Source organism: Panulirus ornatus, chromosome 16 (assembly GCF_036320965.1).
Source record: "Panulirus ornatus isolate Po-2019 chromosome 16, ASM3632096v1, whole genome shotgun sequence".
Lineage (NCBI taxonomy): Eukaryota > Metazoa > Arthropoda > Malacostraca > Decapoda > Palinuridae > Panulirus > Panulirus ornatus.
The window spans coordinates 16,810,820-16,831,482 of record NC_092239.1 but is presented as its reverse complement, the minus strand read 5'-3'; the positions used below and the strand labels follow the sequence as shown (position 1 = coordinate 16,831,482).

Genomic DNA, 20,663 nt, shown 5'->3' with positions numbered 1-20,663 from the left:
CTTCCTCCTGGGTCTGATACTACGCTGCACTGCTACTCCTCTGATCAGTTAGCCTATTTGAGGCTGTGGACCTAAGTACTCCCTATAACCTGGTTAAAACTTAATGTGTAAGTATCCGGTGAGTTCTAGAACTCTTCAACGACAGGCTCACAATGTTTCTAGTATATGCAGGCAGACCGTTCAGTGTCTTCGGGTTCAGGGTGTTTTCATTATTATCTTGTTCTTTTGGTAATCTTATTTTCCACCTGAGTCATCTTGCAGGTCTTCTATACCCATCGTTGCGATTAGAAATGCTAGTCATAGAGGACAGACAGAGTGAGGGCTACGTTTTCCTCTACTTTCCAGGTGTGTGATGCGGCTCTTGCCCCATCTGGGCTCCTAAGAATGAAGTCCGAATATTTTCAGTTGTTTCCAGTACTTCAGATTTCCGAGAATCGTCACAGGAAAACGCTCTAAAAAGTTTTCTCAGGAAAATTCTCTCATTTTAAGCGAAGATTTTTTGGCACAGATCATCATTTTAGTCTTACGAGGGAATGTGATGATATGACATCACTGGTCCCTCCATCTTCCCTAAATATTCTAAAGGTTCCGAGGCTCCAGCTTACCGAGGTTGTTTTACTGTGTTCGATTCCGTTAAGTCTGATGCTCCTCTTCTCAGTCAGGCTGTTTGTGGCCGCGGCCCCTGGCTCTCTGTGGCCACCACATCCTGCTGGCTAGCTACACTATGCAATCAAAACGTATCTCCATTAAAGCGACTTATCTTCTAGCGTCCACTCAGAGACATTCATCAATGTTCGACTGTAAACTATCGATGTCTTCTACGTAAGAGATTTTCATAATCTGGTGCCACTCGAAAATGGTGATAGAGAGCTGAGGTTTGTGTTTCCACTAATGTGGGACATGAGAAGGACAAACAACACAGGAAATGTGCAGGTCATTGGAAACAGTTTTCTTTTTTCCCGCTAAAAAAAAATATCGTTTGGTTTACAGCGACGGAGTGATGCGCTCTTGGGCAAGATCTGGATCCAATTCCATTTATTTACATTTTCTGCACTTGGGCGCAATGATGCTGAGCTCACATACCGCTGCCATATGTCAGAGGCTTTTGTGTGTGTGTGTGTGTGTGTGTGTGTGTGTGTGTGTGTGTGTGTGTGTGTGTGTGTGTGTGTGTGTTACATCAGAAATTTTCCTCTGTAATCTTCTTTGCCTCTGATATCTTATCGCAGTTATCGATGTGTCGACACACAGAATCTTCCAGCCCTAAAGCCAAGTGTTGCCCTGGTTGGCGCACTCTGCTTGATTCACTACACTTGCCAATCACTACCTTCGGAAAACATAAAAAAAAAAAAAGACTGACGACTGATGTGTCACAGCGCTGCTATATGCTTTGCTCCTCCTGTGAGTCAGCTACAGACCATCAGAGAGAGCACGAGTGAGTGTGTGTGTGTGTGTGTGTGTGTGTGTGTGTGTGTGTGTGTGTGTGTGTGTGTGTGTGTGTGCGTGTGTGTGCTGTACCTCCAATACCTGACTGGTGTCAATGCTCCGTGAGTCTCGGGTTTCGTTTCAACAACACGGAGGTGCACGAGTCCGGTGCTGGTGGTCCCAGAACAGGCACCATGGCTCACCTTCCACGGGCACGGGGGGCATCCGAACACCTGCCTTGTATACACAAGTCTCGCCACCAGAGCCACTCCAACACCTCCACCCACCTCGCCCATCGCACATACCTCGCCACTGTGCCATAGAATCCTCCTTCCCTGTCAGACCCCCCGCCAATCAACTTTCCTCGTCCCCTCACACCTCACGATCTCTCTTTTTTTACACCTCACAACTCCCTCGTCTATGCGACACTTTACACCACCCTCCTCACATCTCATAAACCTCTCTCACCCCAGCCCTCACACCACACCCTCAAACTGTTTACGTAAGGTAACTCAACTCCCTTCATTCATAGTCATTTCTATTACCAGAGTAAGAATTTTCTTTTTTTAACAAAGACATAAAAAGTTACAAAAGCCTCGACAGTATTTAAGAAGTGAAGGACAAAAGAGGCAAAAGTGTCTTCTTGTTTGAAGATACCATAACACACTCGGGGACACAAGGTTATGTAACCTGCTGTACAACACCATGATATATAACCTGCTGTAGGACACCAGGCTATACGACCTGCTCTAAGACACCAGGTTATATAACGTCCTGCCGGGCACCAGGCTATATAACCGGCTCCAGGGCACCAGGCTATATAACCGGCTCCAGGGCACCTGGCTATGGAACCTGCTTCAGCGTCCATCGCAAAGGCTATCTTAACATAAATGTTCATTTTATGTGATATGACATCCCTGACAACTTCTCTTAACACCTTTTCTAATATTCATGTGTGTGTGTGTGTGTGTGTGTGTGTGTGTGTGAGTGTGTGTGTGTGTGTGTGTGTGATTACCTATTCGAACTGTACGTGGAGGAACTTTTACACAGGTGGGGCCCCATCTCTTGAAAGTCAGGTCACAGGCCAAGCTATCGAACCGTAAGGACGTGTCTTCACGTTCATGGGTCGTACCGTGACGCCGTGCCCAATCGTGGGAGGAGGCTGCTGGCCTGGGCCACGTACCATGCTAGCCCTCCTATGGTTTACTGGCCCAGTGATAATAATGTGCGGTATTGACTTCTGTAGCAATGTGGTCCTTCTATGGGGCTGGCCAACAGCAGCAGCAGCAACAGCAACAGCAGCAGCACCAGCTGCTGCTACCACACGTAACAGAGGTTGTCACTGACCTGATACCATGAGCATATATATTCTCCTCCTGCACAACCAACAAATTAACACGAGACTCCTTCCCTCCTCCGCTCCTGATCTCTTGCCTTCCTCACTCCCCCTATCACATACTCTTCCCTCATCAGCCTCACTCCCCTCGACTCCCACCACTACAGCGCCTCTCTCTCTCTCTCTCTCTCTCTCTCTCTCTCTCTCTCTCTCTCTCTCTCTCTCTCTCTCCCCTTCGCCAAGATTAAACCATCTGTGTGGCTTTTCCCAAAAGACCTACCAGATTACCCTTTCTCTACCCCCCCTATCTCTCTCTCTCTCTCCCTCTCCAACACCTGCCTAGCGCGCCTCCTTCACCAGCAGCGTTCTGAGTCTTTCACTACTTTCTCCCACACCTGTGGCTCTCCTACACCTGCAGTTCTCCCACACCTGTGGCTCTCCTACACCTGCAGTTCTCCCACACCTGTAGCTCTCCTACACCTGCTGTTCTCCCACGCCTGTAGCTCTCCTACACCTGCAGTTCTCCCACACTTGTAGCTCTCCTACACCTGCAGATCTCCCACACCTGTAGCTCTCCTACACCTGCAGTTCTCCCACACCTGTAGCTCTCCTACACCTGCAGTTCTCCCACACCTGTAGCTCTCCTACACCTGCAGTTCTCCCACACCTGTGGCTCTCCTACATCTGCAGTTCTCCCACACCTGTAGCTCTCCTACACCTGTAGTTCTCCCACACCTGTAGCTCTCCTACACCTGCAGTTCTCCCACGCCTGTAGCTCTCCTACACCTGCAGTTCTCCCACATCTGTAGCTCTCTCTAAGTTGAGGCCCTCCACCACCTACAGATCCCTCCACACACACACACACACACACACACACACACACACACACACACACACACACACACACTTTAGCTGGCCCGTATCAGCAATTTTCTCACACTCATAGTTATAAGATACACGGCACTTCGACAATTACCATGTTAAGGTGTTCTCTTTCATCTTACTTCATCTGTCCAGGAGTTATGCACCAGCTGACAACCAGCTGTTCAGCCGTGCACCAGATGGTCAACAGAACATCAGCTGATCAGCCGAGAATCTGGCGACCCTGGCGACACGCGTCGTGGACACCACAGCACGTGCGCACGTGACCGCCCGTTGTGTCGTGCACCACGTGACAGGCTGACAGTAGGGGGTAGGGGGGGGGGTAAGAGGGGGGGAAGGAGCGTATGTCTCCCCGCCGGGAAGTGCCGGGAGGGGGAAGGGGAGGTGCGCGCCCCCTGGGGCATGTATACATAATGGTATGATGACGTAGCGCCACTACGACAGTGCATGTTCACACCGCATCACGTAGTTCACCCTGACGTTGGTTGTAAGTCGCAGCCTCGCTAAGGCATCATCTACATTAGTGAGCTGGTCGTGGCGGCATCACGAAGGGAACATTTAAAAAAATAAAAAGGCTGTAAATCGCGGAAGCGCGTGATTTACATATATTTTACACTGGGATGATAAAAAATGAGGAGGATCATCACGGAGGCAACCTCTACCGCCTATATATACCTTATGTTCACATGCATACCACTAATGACGCTCTCTCTCTCTCTCTCTCTCTCTCTCTCTCTCTCTCTCTCTCTCTCTCTCTCTCTCTCTCCTGGATGTATGCAGGTGGCAGGCACTTGGGTACCGGCAGGGTGAGTGACGACGGCGCAAGTCAGCAGTGGCTGTCATGTTCCCCTCCCTGCTCCAGCCTGCTGTCTTTTCTCACTGCATCACCCACCCGTAGAGAGATGCTGGTATTCAAGTCCACCAACACACACACACACACACACACACACACACACACACACACACACACACACACACACACACACACACACACTCACACACACACACACATACACTTTCTCTCTCTCTCTCTCTCTCTCTCTCTCTCTCTCTCTCTCTCTCTCTCTCTCTCTCTCTCTCTCTCTCTCTCCATCTGAACCCAAGCTCTAGCCCTAGCGCTAGATTTTCGAGCGGCGAGCACTACGCGCTAGCCCAAGCTCTAGCCCTAGCCCTACCATCATAGTACATCCTCGTCTTAGGTAAGGTATTAGGAAGGTAAACTGCGAGTGTCCGATCATCCGAATGACAGATGACCTGTTAATGGGAGACGCAAACTAGCTAGTGGGATGGTTAATGCATGGGAGTTCAATGGTGTCTCCTGATTCGCCAACATCCGGCTCAAACGGCTGGTGCTATGTATCTACCGACCATTCGGGCCTAACCTCTACCCTACCCACATACCCAACTATCACACACACACACACACACACACACACACACACACACACACACTTCCATGTCTCAATCATTTAAAACCGACGGTAAAAATGTCAGCAAGACCCATCATTTTACAGGAAAAAAAGTCACACACACACACACACACACACACACACACACACACACACACACACACACACACACAGAGAACTCGAGTGTAGGAAAAATACATACGAAAGAATACCAGATTCCCAGACTCTCAACGAATGCAGGCCAGAGAAGGTGTTACTACAACAGACCACACAGTCCGTTACCCATGACAAGACATACAATCCGTTACCCATGACAAGACATACAATCCGTTACCCATGACAAGACATACAATCCGTTACCCATGACAAGACATACAATCCGTTACCAAAGACAAGACATACAATCCGTTACCCATGACAAGACATACAATCCGTTACCAAAGACAAGACATACAATCCGTTACCAAAGACAAGACATACAATCCGTTACCAAAGACAAGACATACAATCCGTTACCAAAGACAGCCCACACAATCCGTTACCCATGACAAGACATACAATCCGTTACCAAAGACAAACCACAGAACCTGTTACGAAACACAGGCCACAGAAGGGGCAGTAAAGAGCGCCTACATACAAACAAAAATCTTTCAACAAAGGCCACAGAATGTGTCAGACCTGAACAGGCCATCAGGGTGTGGATGGCCTACAAAGACAGACAGACAGACAGACGTAGGCAGAGAATGTGGTATGGAGGAATAATACAGAGGATGATCATTCCCTTCACGCTCCGCCAGCTATTCCCACCCTCGCCACACCGCGGCTAAAAAAGGAGGTTCCCTGAATAAGAAATGTGTGTGTGCAATTATTTCCCCGGCAGGCCGCCGCTGACGATACACTAACGAGACGGTTTTCAAACCGGCGGCTGCATCACATTTTTCTCAGCGGCGCGGCAGATTAAACCCCTCCTCCCCCCCCCCGCGACGCACCAAGCGGGGGGGGAGGGGATCAGATACCACCACACGACGCCAACAACCTCAGCGTCATCCTTCCCATCACTGGTAACCTCAGCGTCATCCTTCCCATCACTGGTAACCTCAGCTTTACCCTTCCCACCGCCGCCAATAACCTCAGCTTCATCCTTCCCATCACTGGTAACCTCAGCTTCATCCTTCCCATCACTGGTAACCTCAGCTTTACCCTTCCCACCGCCGCCACCAACTTCAGCTTTACCTTACCACCGCTGATACTAACCCCAGCTTTACCTTATCATTGCTAATATTAACCTCAGCTTTAATTCACCACTGCTGTCACCACAACTCATCCTCCAGCTGACACCAACCCCAGCTTTACCTCCCACCGCTGCCATCTACCTCTGCTTTACCTTTCACCGCTGCTTCTAACTTCAGCTTAACTTTCCCCTGCTGATACCAACCTCAACTTTACCTTCCACCGTTGCCACCCACCTCAGCTTTACCAATCACCACTGCTTCCAACCTCAGATTCGCCCCTCACCGCTGCTACCAATCTCAATTTTACCTCCCCAACGCACCTGTCAACCTCAGCTTTACCTGTTTCTTTTTGGTACGCACGGCTCGAAGCTTCCATCAATCTTAGCTTTATCTTTACAAAATCCTCTATTCTACATTTTTCAACTTGTGGTACGGGTCTCAACTTTGCTCCCAACCTCATCTTACCTCAGTCGAACATTTCTCAACGAAGACACTCACCCATTTCCCTTAAGGTTTAAGCTACAAGTCTACCGAACATATTTCACTGCCACCCAGCTATAGCCCAGTTTAAACTTACACTGTTCTCAACACTAAACGCTTCAGCCTAGGTTTCCCCTCACTATAATCCCTGTCCGAAATCAAACACCAACCTCAGCTTTATGCTATAGGTGTAACCTTCCACATTGTGTCCTATGGTTTCCATCACACTCTGACTATCATTTAATATATCGTACATAATATCTATACCCACCTCTGATATACCTCATTCCTATGTTTCACCAGATCCAGGGGTCTCCATCAACCCCCAGCTTTACTCGAGTTTAAAGCTTCCACGTGTGTTTCATGGGATCCGTCTAACTCAGCTTTAATCCAGCTTGAAGCTTCCATATGTGGAGTAAGATCCCTATGAATCTCAGCTCTGCCAAAGTTTGAAGCTTCCGTATGTGTTCCATGGTCTCCACCAACCTCAGTTACTCATCACAGTTTAATGCTTATACACAAGTTACATAACTTCCATCATTCTCAGCTTCAAAAAAGCTTAAAGCTTCGACATGTGTTCCATGACATATAGAACCTCAGCTTTGCCAGAGCTTAAGGCCTCCTGGTGTGTTCTAAGGCTCCCACCAACCTCAGCTTTATCTCAATTCAAAGCTTCCATATGAGTTCCATAACTTTTATTATCCTCAGCTTCAAAAAAGCTTAAAGCTTCCACATGTATTCCAAAATCTCCTCAGAACCTCAGCTCTGCTAGAGCTTAAAGCTTAAAGCTCCCACATGTGTTCCAGCGCCTCCCTCTAACTTCAGCTTTACAGCCATTCTTAGCCTTAACATGTGCCAACCTTTCATCATTTTCTGGAATATTGTTTAAATTTCTCTCTGGCCGGCGATGGTCGGACAATATTTTCAGTGTACGTCAGTTGAAGTTCGTCTACCCTGTCGGAATGCCCCGGAGAATAGTAATGAGGAAGAATTTTGAGGGAGAGAGAGAGAGAGGTTACTCTTATCTGGTGGAGGAATTTTGAGGGAGAGTGACAGAAAATTCTTGGCTCATGGAGGAATTTTGAGGGAGAGTGACAGGTTATTCTTGTCTCAGGGAGGAATTCTGAGGGAGAGTGAGAGGTTATCATTATTCGGTGGAGGAATTCTGAGGGAGAGTTACAGGTTACTCTTATTTGGTGAAGGAATTTTGAGGGACAGTGAAAAGTTATATTTGTCTGATGGAGGAATTTTGAGGGAGAGAGACAGGTTACTCCTACTTGGCGGAAGAATTTTGAGGGAGAAACAGGTTACTCTTATTTGATAGAGGGATACTGAGGGAGAGAGACAGGTTACTCTTGTTGTTTGTTAGAGAAACTGGTAGTAACAATGGTGATGCTGGAGGCGGATATGCCAGTGTTAAGCCCTCCCTTGTGCACGTCAGCGGGACCCTTGGGCCTTCGTCAGGTCATCATCATACCCAAGGGTCGTACCATCGTGCTCATGGGGTCAATAAAGGAAGCAGTAGTTCCCTACCCCTTATACTCGGTGATGAAGACGTCATTAAGAGCGTCTCCTGAAGGAGGAAGCGAGAACGGGCAGGTAGCGCGCTCCTGAGAACTATGTGACGTCACGGGGCCGGGCCAGGCCAGGCCAGGCCAGACCAGGCCGGGGCCGGAGCCGGGGCTGGACCAGGCTGGGGCTGGGCCCAGGGCCTGGGTGGGCCAAGACACAACCGGTCGGCCGGCCGCTGGGCCGACAAGGGAACCTACAGCAGGCCGACGTGACCGGCCTGGCAACGCTCACACACTCGAAACCAAAATGCTGGCGGTAAAAGTGGACCCCCCCCCCCCCCGCACTCCTGGGGAGATATTGTCTGGGTCAACCTTTATAACTTGAGAGAGAGAGACACACACACAGGATTTTCCTCCGCCGTTCGTACGTTTCCTGACGAAGGGGGTCTTAACGACACGGTTCTTCGCTAACAATGTTCCTCACGAAGTTAATTCTTGAACCCCTTGAGTACGATGGCTGGGTACAAATGACCTGGCCTTCGTCTCATTTGGGGGTCAGGTCAAAGGACAAGTCATCGTGCCCAAGGATCGTACCATCTCGTGCATAAGGGGTTAAGGCAAGGGGCAGTTTACGCCTTTGGTCACGTGCCCTACGCCCCGCCCTTTAGGGGGGAGGGACCCGCTCAGTAATGACAATTCAGATTTTCCTCAGATATCTAATGACAAACTTATAATGATAGTCCTCATATCCTTAAAATGTCTGGTACTCTAATGATTAAACTCCAGATTGGTAACGTCAAACGTTAGAACTATTTCTAACATTTTTCTTGAAAAACTAAGCTCAGGAATTTCACATCCCAGCATGGCAGTACCTCCCTAGCCAGCACCTGGCTTGCTCATGTTGACACACCGACATACAACATCAAACTGTCTTGTTTTTTCGTTTTCCTTTTCCATCTGAAGGACGAGACGGTCCCTGCAACTCATGTGATCACCAGAAGGGGACGCCCCGGCATTCGTCAAAAGTGACCCTAAGGTACGTTAAGGCCTCTTTCCATTTCCACTCCTTCATCCTCCTGCCCCAGTGTTCCCTACTGACATATACAGTCTCAGACGCCAGGAGGGAGGGGGAGGGGGTACATAGTTCACTATCACAGGTCATGGTATTCCTCATGTGGCTCCCAGACGGGTGGGTACAACGACAGGTTAAGAACTTAGAAGATTTATTCTCACGCGAGCCGCAGGTATATGTGGGGAGGGAGGCCGTCACACACACTCGCAACGAAAAGCATGTCCCGCGAGTGTGTGTGTGTGTGTGTGTGTGTGTGTGTGTGTGTGTTTAGAATCGCACACACCCACATACACACATTAAGGAACCATGAGTGTGAGCATACGCCTAATGAGACCCCCCCCCCCTCCCTCACTCAACACGACATGCAAATCATTTTCTTTATTAATCTCCTCTGCGAACAAAAACATCATCATTTCATTTAACAACAACAACAACAACAACAACAAACACACACACACACACACGCTGTCTGTAGAAAATCCTGGGGACAAAAAAAAATAAATAGTATAGAAGACAACAACAACAAACACACACACACACACAGACACACACACACACACACACACACACACACTGTAGAAAATCCTGGGGACAAAAAAAAAATATTAGTATAGAAGAAAAAAAATGGAGGCGTCTGGCATCTCTTGTGGTAGGAGACATATTTGTGTTCACGTATATAAAGCTTAATTATATGCAAATAAGAGCGTCCGTGAGTTGAGGGCTCTTCTCGCTGGGCCGGGCTCTTATCCTGGCACGCTTGACCCAAGTTAATTAGCCTTATATCTGTTTAATTGATATGACGGACACAAGTTATTATCTATTAATAGAGCGATTATGGTGAATATCGTCCACGCGAGCGGTGCCTCCTGCGAATAAATAATAAATATAATTCCTTCTTTTTTTCTCGAAGGGTTCGACCCTGATTCCTGCCCGTTGTTCTGTCTGCCTACCGCCTGCCCCCTCTCCCTCTCTCTCTCTTTGTCTATCTATCTATCTATCTCAAGGCTTGGCCGCGCCAGCATGCACGCACGCCGACCCATTATCATCCTCATGGGGGAGGGATGGAGGTGGGGGGGTGAGGGTGTGTCAGCTTTATGTGGTTGGGTGTGTACATAAGTGTGTACATAAGTGTGTGTAAGTACCTATTTGTGAGGTAAAATGTACGTCTTGTGTAAAATGTATGTCATTTCACCACATCTCCATGTTTGTGTGTGTGTGTGCGTGTGTAAGTCACCACAGCCAAGCCGATACAGGTCACACCAGCGATCATGATGATGCTGGCGACCCACATTGCTACCGCTCATACCAACTGCTCAGTCGCTGAACACAGCAACACACACACACACACACGAACCAGACGCTCGTTCCTCGGAATGGAGCTACCGAACTTACGTAACAATACATCACATGTTAGTAATGCAGAAGTGCAATTACATATAGATAAGACGAAATCACAGAGCTCTTTCTTCACGTTATCCATCCTTTATCTTCCGTGTTCAGAGTCAAAAGTTACATTGAAACGAAACTTTTCGCTTGATCTTAATGACGACAGCACCTAAGCCAGGTAATCAATTGTTTAATTTCTCCTTAATTGTCTGTTAAAATGAAATAAAAACTCAATACATGAGAAAGGTTTAAAAAAAGATGTTATTATTCGTGTAACAATTAAAGGGCAAGCGAGTCTTGGCATCATAAGCTACAACATAAGTGTGCAATACATTCAAAGGTCATTCGCTTCAATGGCTTTTAAATGTCGTCCATCGTTACGCACTTCCAAAATAAACTAATGAATCACTTAAAAAAAAAAAAATAGTGGAACTCATTGAAACATGGGACTCAATTATCATCCTTTCGTAAAGTCTGACCAGAGAGGGCGTAAACTTTGTCCAAAACAGATCTCCCTCAAAGTGGGGCTCAGAACGACACGTTCAACCAGAGGCGACTGCCAGGGGTCTCTCAACGTGACCTATGGAAACAAACGGGGACGTCCCCTGCATGACCCACTCGCCGGGCAGGAGCTGGTTAGCTCAATCCTACCAACCAGTCCCTGACGCAGAGACGGATTAAAGTCTTGCCAGTACCACGACGACCATCATCATTGTGCAAGCGAAGGACACGAAACACTACCTCCTTCCACAACTTGGACGTTAACGCAACACAGATGTGTTGTTTTTAGAAAAACCATGCATTTGACGGCCGTCGCAAGTCTCCAACTTACTGAGGTACACCGAACACCCGAGGAACCTCCTGCAGAAGTGCTAGCAGCAAGGGAACTTCCTGTTGAGCTGCCAGTAACAAGGGAATCTCCTGAAGACATGCCACAGCAATGGAGCCTCTTGTAGATTGATGCCATTGACAAGGGAGCCTCCGGTAGACAGATGACACCAGCAACGACTACTACTTCAGGTAGATGTCACGGGCAAGGACGCCTCCTTCAGATAGACGCCAATGGCTAGTGAGCCTTCTGTACACAAAATCCACTGGCAACAAAGCCACCTGAATACAGCTGCCACTGGTGAAGGATCCCCCTATAGTTAGCTACCACTGGCAAGAAAGCCTACCACGGAACTGCCAGGGGTAAGCAAAGATGATTGAAGAGCAGCCAACTTTATATATATATATATATATATATATATATATATATATATATATATATATATATATATATATATACATAAAGAAAGAACAGAGAAGGGGCCAGGTGAGGATATCGTCTCAAAGGCTCAGTCCTTTGTTCTTAACGCTACCTCGCTAACGCGGGAAATGGCGAATAGTATGAAAGAAAAGGTATATATATATATATATATATATATATATATATATATATATATATATATATATTTTTTTTTTTTTATACTTTGTCGCTGTCTCCCGCGTTTGCGAGGTATATATATATACATATATATATATATATATATATATATATATATATATATATATATATATATATATATATATATATATCTTTTTTATACTTGATTGTCGTTTCACGCATCAGCGAGGTAGCGCCAGGAAACAGACGAAGAAAGAACGGCCCATCCACTCATATACACATATATATGTACACAAACGCCCATACACACAAATTGACATATACTTATCAACATATACACATATACATATACAAACACATACAAAGACATATACATATATACACGTGTAACCTGGAATTTGGTCTCCCACTTCTTGTTCCCTCCACCGCTGACACATATTACTCTTTGTCAGTCTTTCCTCACTCATTCTCTCCATATGTCCAAACCATTTCAACACACCCTCTTCTGATCTCTCAACCACACTTTTTATTACCACAAAGCTCTCTTACCCTTTCACTACTTATTCGATCAAACCACCTCACACCACATATTGTCCTCAAACATCTCATTTCCAACACATCCACCCTCCTTCGCACAACCTTATGTATCTATCTATCTATCTATCTATCTATCTATATATATATATATATATATATATATATATATATATATATATATATATATATATATATATATATATACATAATTCCAATTTGAGCTAAATCAAATTCGTGAAATAAAATCTGGCCGTACACAAACGGTAAAGAACGTTCTCACGAACTATGGGTTTTCACAGTGACAGCGTCCATGACGCCAGCCTTCCAGGATCAAGCTTCAACCTACAGCAGTCCCTGGGGTGGTTACTCCAGCACCACGAGTCTCAATAGAAGCCACACTGAATGGCTTAACAGAAGCCACACAAGTGACTGGCTACATGATCAGCGTGCTATGGCTTTCTTGTCGTCGTCTGAAGAGACAACCATAAAATTTGATGGTTGTCGCCGCTGTAAACACAAATCGCGAATCAGGTTAACAGTACGAGACATCCATCTATATGGTTCCTGCACGAGATTTTTAATCATAAGATACACAAGGATCCCCATGATGACTATTAGACCTTACAATGCAATACCCCCAACAAACGACAGGACAGGTCAGACACCAGAGGGACCGGGGTCTCTACGTTGTGGCAACGAGAGCTCAGACATGAAGGAAAATGCAATACGAAAACTTCAAGCCGTTGTATATACAGGGTGAGAGAGACGTGTTAATGACGGGGTGGCGGTATGAAGAGTGTGTGTGTGTGTGTGTGTGTGTGTGTGTGTGTGTGTGTGTGTGTGTGTGTGTGTGTGTGAGGCAGGGGACAGAGGAGGGGGGGAGTCTTAGCTAATCAATAACCCATGCTGCTAATAGACATTTGAAACGCTACACTGGTATTCCAGGGACACAAGAGCTACCGCTACGCCCGCCTCCTCCTGGTTCCAGGACATTGGGATTCCAGGGACACTGGAGCTACTGCCACGCCTGCCATCTGCTGTTCCAGGAGGACACTAGCATTCAAGGGACAATGGAGCTGCTGCCACGCTCGCCTCCTACTGGTTCTTGGAGGGCTGCTGTAACGCACAGAGAAGGCACTGTTGTGCCTCACTCCCCGATACGGATGACACCAGGCATCTGGGTGATACGTGGAGCTTCAGTGGTGCCACTAGGCATTCTAAGGTGAAATGCCAGGCATCAGGGCGATATCTGACGCCTAGGTGACACTCGAGACTCCAAAGGTGTCACCTGAGGCTCCAGTGGTGTCGCCTGGGACTATTTTGAGGGTGTCACTGGGTACTCTGATTCTGGTGTGACTATTAAGGGTTGCGAAGGAGTCATTAGGTATTTTAGAGTGACATGCGAAGCTCTGGGGTGACACCTGCGGTTCTAAGGGCGTTATCACGCATTTTTACAGTGGTACGCGAGACCCTCGAGTGACACAGGAGCTGCTTAAGGGTCGAGATGACATGTAAGGCTCTAGGATGCCGCTACAGTATGTGAGGGTGACGCCTGAGGCTTCGGGGTGCTGCTAAGGGTTGTGAGGGTGACACTCGAGTCTCGAGGATGCTTTCAGGAGATTCTGGGGGAAGGGGAACTCTGAGGCCCCAGGGTGACACTAGGGGTTTAAGGGCTCCAACGTAACAAAGAAAAAAAAAGGCTTCTCAGTGAAAACATGGGCCCCACAGTGATGGTTAAGGTTCCTGATATGAAGTTAAAGGCATCAAGATGAGATGAGAGGCCAGCGGTTAGGAGACATGACACCAGGAGACTTCAGGATTATCCTCAAGGGCTCAGTGGCGACAACCAGGAGCTATGGAGTGGCAGACGAACCTCCAAAATGACACTAAGGGCTTCAGAAATGCCCTAGGATCCTTAGGCTGACATAAGAGCATACAGGTGAAGCAAGGGACAAGTCGCTGAGGACCCTACTGTAGAAAACACCGAATCAATCAAATTGTGAGATTCTATAACTGTGATGGTAAGACCCGACCCTCCACGCGAGGGCCTGGATCAGCCACAACCCACGACTGTGAAGGAGACACAAGACTGAGTGGTTACCCCCCCCCCCCCCCTCTCTCTCTCTCTCTCTCTCTCCCGACCATCCTCCACACAAGCGTTTCATGTGTAATCCGCGATCACGTTTGAAGTCACGCCGCGCTGGGTCCAGGCTCTTAACGGGCATTTCATTCGACGAAATACTTTAATCTACTCCCGTCAGTGCAGGTCTCCACTGCGAGGTATCATCGCACACGTGTAATTTTCACTGTCTCCTGAGTGCAACAAGCAACATCTTCTACTGAAGAGGGTACGAGGTTCATATCGCATATGAGGAGACACGCTGAGCACGGTATTCTGATGCGCCTTATATCATTGACACAGTCAACACAGACCAGCATGTCTGTCTGGTTAATGAGGAAGTGATGTATGCTAACTAACATCAGAGCTAACATCGGAGACGCTTTAGCGGTTAACACACAAAGGTCAAGGGTCATGGTGACTCTCAAGGCTCAATACTGACAATGAATCAGTACAAGATTCTTGTGCCCTGGTCTATAATGCTTGAGATTCATCACAGCGACAGGAGTGAGATGGAATTCACTTGATCCCTTGAGCAAGACAATCTTACCCTTTGAGTACGATAACTTGGCTTTTGACTTGACCGCTAAGGGTCAGCTCGCACGAGTGAGTACTTTATTCAAAATTCGCGGCACCTGAGCAGGGCTCCCAATTTCTATCAGTGGACGAGCGGCTATTTATATAACGTGGGGCTTCCGCTGTAGATCAGATGTTACGGGGATACCTAGTGTATTTATCATGCTGAGCGGCTAGAATCATAGACCCATGAAAGGAGATATAAAGATCAGGAGGAACCTTGGAAACAAAAGTAGGACAATACGGAGTTTTAGAGGCGTTAAACTTAAATGCGTTGTGTCTGTCCCACTGGGTATCTTGTCCAAATCTGAGTTTATGGATGTATGTAGTCGCCACGACGGGAGACGCAGACCCAACAAGAGAAGGAGGACTGAACTTCAAAGGAGCTGGTGGGAACAAAAAAGTGATGTCGTCAGCGTGTGACTGAAATTGGTGATATGTTGAAGAAAAGGAATCGCTGAGTAACGAAGGAGAGAGTTTGGAAACATCACACAACCCTGAGGAAGAAGGAGGTTCATCCAGCAACAACTACGCAAATGGACCAGCAGGAGAGATGGCTACATCTACGAGAAGGAGAAGACACACCCAAAAGACGAGGGCTTGGAGATCGAAGAGACCCCGAAGTCACATCGTACCAAAAGCTTTCGAGATATCAAGGCCTGCGACACAGAATTCTCCAGAGTCTCTCACAGAGGATGACGAGACATTAAGAGACATGAGATTAGTATACAACACCTGACTGCTGAAAGCAATTCAACTAAGGAGAGATTCAGAGGCTGTAGAATTGGCTGTACCGGGGGGAAAAAAAGTTTCGTTTTCTAGGCAGAGTAGACACAGACGAGCAAGAGCAGAGGTGAGCTCTTTTGACACAATCATACCAAACTCCCGAAGGGATGTAGTCCGGTCCATGTGCTTTGCTTATGTCCACCGAGAGAAAAATCCTTTCCGGACTGTGCGAAACGAGATTATAAGAAATGGCAACACAGAACGTCGGGGGTTGAAGGAATGTTGGAGTCACCCAAGGAGGAGTAAAGAGGAGAGAAGAGAACCATAAAGTGTGGCTTTGGTAACAGGAGAGACAGCTATCGGGTCCTCGACCTGAAGGATCTATTAGTGGAAGAACACGAGAGGTTATCACACTTCCTTTGGATAAAAGAGCACTTCGCCTCCAGAATAACATTGACAATGATTTTGGGCGGAGACGAAAGCTGAGCCTATATCGAAGGAAGGAAGGAGAGTTTTCCACCTCCTGCATGCTTGGTCCCTTGACCGAATGGTCTTACCACAAGAGTGGCTTAACCATGAACTGGAGGACGTAGTCTTACAAGAAAGCAGAAATTATCTTCCACCATTTCGTCGAAAATAATAACCTATATCACAAACTCAGCATCGCCAGTGGTGAGTTAGTAATCTTCCCTAGGAAAATACAGAGGAAGTCTACTCAGCACTATTCAAATGCCATCACTGGCGTTTAGAGGGGACAGATGGGGGTGGAGCAGGAAGAGGAGGTGTGGTAACGAGACACGTACAAGAGTCTGGTAAAAAAAAAAAAAAAACATACAGTGGAGTGGAATTTTGGTAATGCAGTAAGTCTCTCTCTCTCTCTCTCTCTCTCTCTCTCTCTCTCTCTCTCTCTCTCTCTCTCTCTCTCTCTCTCTCCATGACTTCATTATCTCCCCCCCCCCCCACTTCCCCCTATCCATCTCTCCACCTTCCTTGTTAGGCAATCAAAAAACTCTGTTACAAAGAATATTTTTCACTTCAATGTATCCTTTGGTCTCCCTGGCAGCCTAATATCCGTGCCTTTCTCCGTGAACCCAAACTGTTTCACTGTCTTTCTACACTACGTTTGCCACACTGTCTCCAAGGTACCTATTTGCCTCACTGTCTCCAAGCACCCCTTACAAATACACCCTATCTCCCTGCCCTCCCATCTCCACGTATTCTTTCATTCCCCCTCCTCTGCAGCGTCTCTATAAATGTTCCTCTCCCCCTATCCCCTGTCTCTGTGACCCACCTCTCTCCCCGACCATCTCTGTGCTCTGGGAGACTCTCCTGGCCCCAGGGGAATCGGGCAGAGTAATGGGGCGGATCTCGGGCCTACGACATCATCACTGCCACACAACCCACCTTCACAACCCCGAGCTCGCGTCAAGGTTATTGCCCTTAAATTCCCTCGACTTCCTCCTACCCTCTCTATCCTTTTGTCCTGACTCTCCAACCCTATCCTCCCTTCCAGTACACGGGGGACTCTCGGTACACAGTTCCAGGCTGGAATAGGCACCGTCCCTTCCTAAAGTTAAGATTCTGCTGACGATCTGGATGAGCGGAGAGTAGTGAAGGGAAGGACGCCTCCGCAGGAGTATGAGGCATCTTAAAAAAACAACGAAGGTCTTACACGTAAAGAACATCCTAGGAGTTACGGGGGGTCCCTGTCGCGAGAGACGCTTGTAGGAGCGATATACTGTCCATAGTTTTGCAAGTACAGAACGCCCGAGGGGTAAAAGAACTTCTTACGAGTAAAAGATGGCACTGGAACATGGAACGGCCCTGGAATACTAGATGACCTAAAAGTATGGGATGTTGCGAGGGTATGGGGACAGAAGGAAAGGGCGGTTCAGGGGTAATGGGGTGGGGAGAAGTCCCTTGGGTAATGAACGATCAAAGGGGTACAGCACAGTTCTGTAAAGGCCAGGAGCATGGAGCGTCCCTCTGGAGCAGGGAACCCTGCCTGAGGAGGGGAGTAAGGTGGTGCGCCTACCTCATTGGTGTTCCATCGGTGGCGCTGGGTGGGGATGTGGTCAGCGCGGGGAATGCTTTCCAGGTTCTCTGGCAGCCGGATCTTCTCACAGTCTGCAAAAAAAGACAACAAATGTTAGTACAATTTACGGTAAACCATACTTAGTATATACCTCATGGTAAACCTTGCTTAGTACACCTTAGCAAACCTTACATCACTTACTATACATCACGAAGCTGACTCACCCTATACATAGTTTAGAAAAGGGTCCGGCAGTCATCTACCTTCACTTCATGAAGACCTATGACATAAACATACACAGAAGGCCTGTTTCTCCCAGGGCACCCATGAGTATTCCACACGATGTGGTACACAAACGAGACTTACGTCGTCCTGGGAAAGAATAGTTCTGTTATTGCCAAGCAAGAATGCCAGAAACCCGGTAATTAGGAAGTTGGGCGGCGGGCGTGAGCGTCCCACCTCTCACAGTAGCATTCTTGTGGTGACTTTACCTTATTTAATCCTTGGTAACTCGTCCAGCTACACCACCACTCACCCTCCGCCATCCATGCTCTGTCATACGTCATCCACACACTATCCACCCTCCACAACTACTACCACCAGCACACCACTCCCCACCATCCACACACCATCCATTCTCCACAACAACTATCTACACACCATTCCCCACCATCCACCCTCCACAACGACTACCTACACACCATTCCTCGCCATCCACACACAGTCTGCTACTACAGTCACCACTGCACTTAACTCGTATCTCTCGCTGCACTCACACACTGTGGACAGTGTGTGGTGGGTAAATCCACGCCCTGTAATTCACCCAAACCGTGCACTCTACTCCCGACCAGTATTTTATCAACAACTTATGTTCAAGCCAATACCCCCCGAACCACACTGTCATGTACACACAAAACCCCATCCGCCCCTCCGCTCCTCAACCTCCGTCCGGGTCCACACCTCCCCCCCACACATACACCTCACCCCAGTATCCACACCACCGTAACAAAACTGTAATACAATCAGACTAACACAAACTAAACCATGGGTTCCATAGGTTCGGTCATCAAGGACCACCTCGGAATAGCAGTCGAAAACAGAAAATATATACTTCAGTAGAGAAATAGTGAAAACAAAGCGTCTTATTTAATACAAACCTAAAACTTCGCGTCTGTGTCTCACATCGATAGAACCACTGATCATACAGGCAACATTCTGGAACCCGTGCTGTAACCATACTGAACACATATACTAATTATACCAGTCATACACTAATTATATCAAATATAGCCAGTATGAAAATATAATCCAGGTAATGTACAGATTACCCGACCTGTTGCATGTTTACCTCAAGCACTAGCCACCTATGCAGGCATACTTCCACGTACACGGCATATCAAGCACCCTTCATGTGCCGCTTGACTTTCCATCGTGCTGCAGTGAAGTTGTTGCATTTCGCATCAGGTTTACACAACCCCAGCCAAGCTCAGGCGGTAATAATAGCAGGTCAGATAAACAAGTATTACTCCACACACGAACGAATGGAGAGGACAGCCTAATGACACGGTTGGCGATCCGCGGACGAAGTAGACACTGCATTATGCGTACACTGTTACGTGTACACGTACATGCCTAATCGTCTGGCTTATTAGCAATCTGGCATATATGCTGGTATTTCTAGACCACAGCAGAATGTGAAGACAGACAGATGGATGAACAGATCGCACGTAGGAGAAAGAACTTTAGCCACTTTCCTTGAAGAGTTTCAGGTAGGGTACGAACAAACAACGACCCACACACACGTATGGACCAACACACACACACATATAAGGAAACGATGCGACATAAAAGAATTCAAACCAAAGTTTCGTCTACAGGCGTATCCCGTACTGAGACCTGAGCAGGTCAAGCCAAATGCTTGCGTCGAACGTCCCCTGTTCAATGACAAATGGTCGAGCAGAGAGGGATTCTGGCACCACGTCAGTGTAAACAATGGGCACCAACTCGGTCTTTTAGAATCTCAAAGAAATGGAAAGATAGGTCAATCTAACTATACTATATATATATATATATATATATATATATATATATATATATATATATATATATATATATATATATATATATATTGTCATAAGTTTCACCTTCAGAATGAGTCACCATTCTGTAATTCTAATGTTTCTCTTCCATAAACACAGGCGTCTATACTAAGCAATGGTCCAAAGTTGATGCTAAACATCATCACAATCTATTCAGAGCTGTTGACCTACACACACACACACACACACACACACACACACACACACACACACACACAGACGGAGGCCAAATCCTAGTGAAGCCCAGGACGGACTCCATGGGGAATAATACTCATTTTAATTGCTGGCCCATATAAGGTTCCTGATGGTCCATGAAGAGTATATGTGTTGTGTGGATAGCCTGTTGGTCCGTAGAGTCCCCATGGTCCGTGGAAACCCCTGGTGGGGGTCATAAGGACCCTAGTGGTCCGAAAGGGGCCCCTCGAGATCCGTAGGATCCTTGGCGATTCATGTG

At 47.2% G+C, this 20,663-nt stretch overlaps 1 protein-coding gene across 7 annotated transcripts in view; it reads right to left on the bottom strand.

The window, feature by feature from the left end:
• Camta (Calmodulin-binding transcription activator) overlaps positions 1-20,663 on the bottom strand; it is a 1,164,029-nt gene that overhangs the window by 535,203 nt on the left and 608,163 nt on the right. For all 7 annotated transcript variants that reach the window (XM_071671358.1, XM_071671359.1, XM_071671353.1 and 4 more), the window contains one exon: positions 18,111-18,202. In XM_071671358.1, coding sequence (XP_071527459.1) covers positions 18,111-18,202 — 92 coding nt within the window. The remainder of the gene's footprint in view (positions 1-18,110; positions 18,203-20,663) is intronic.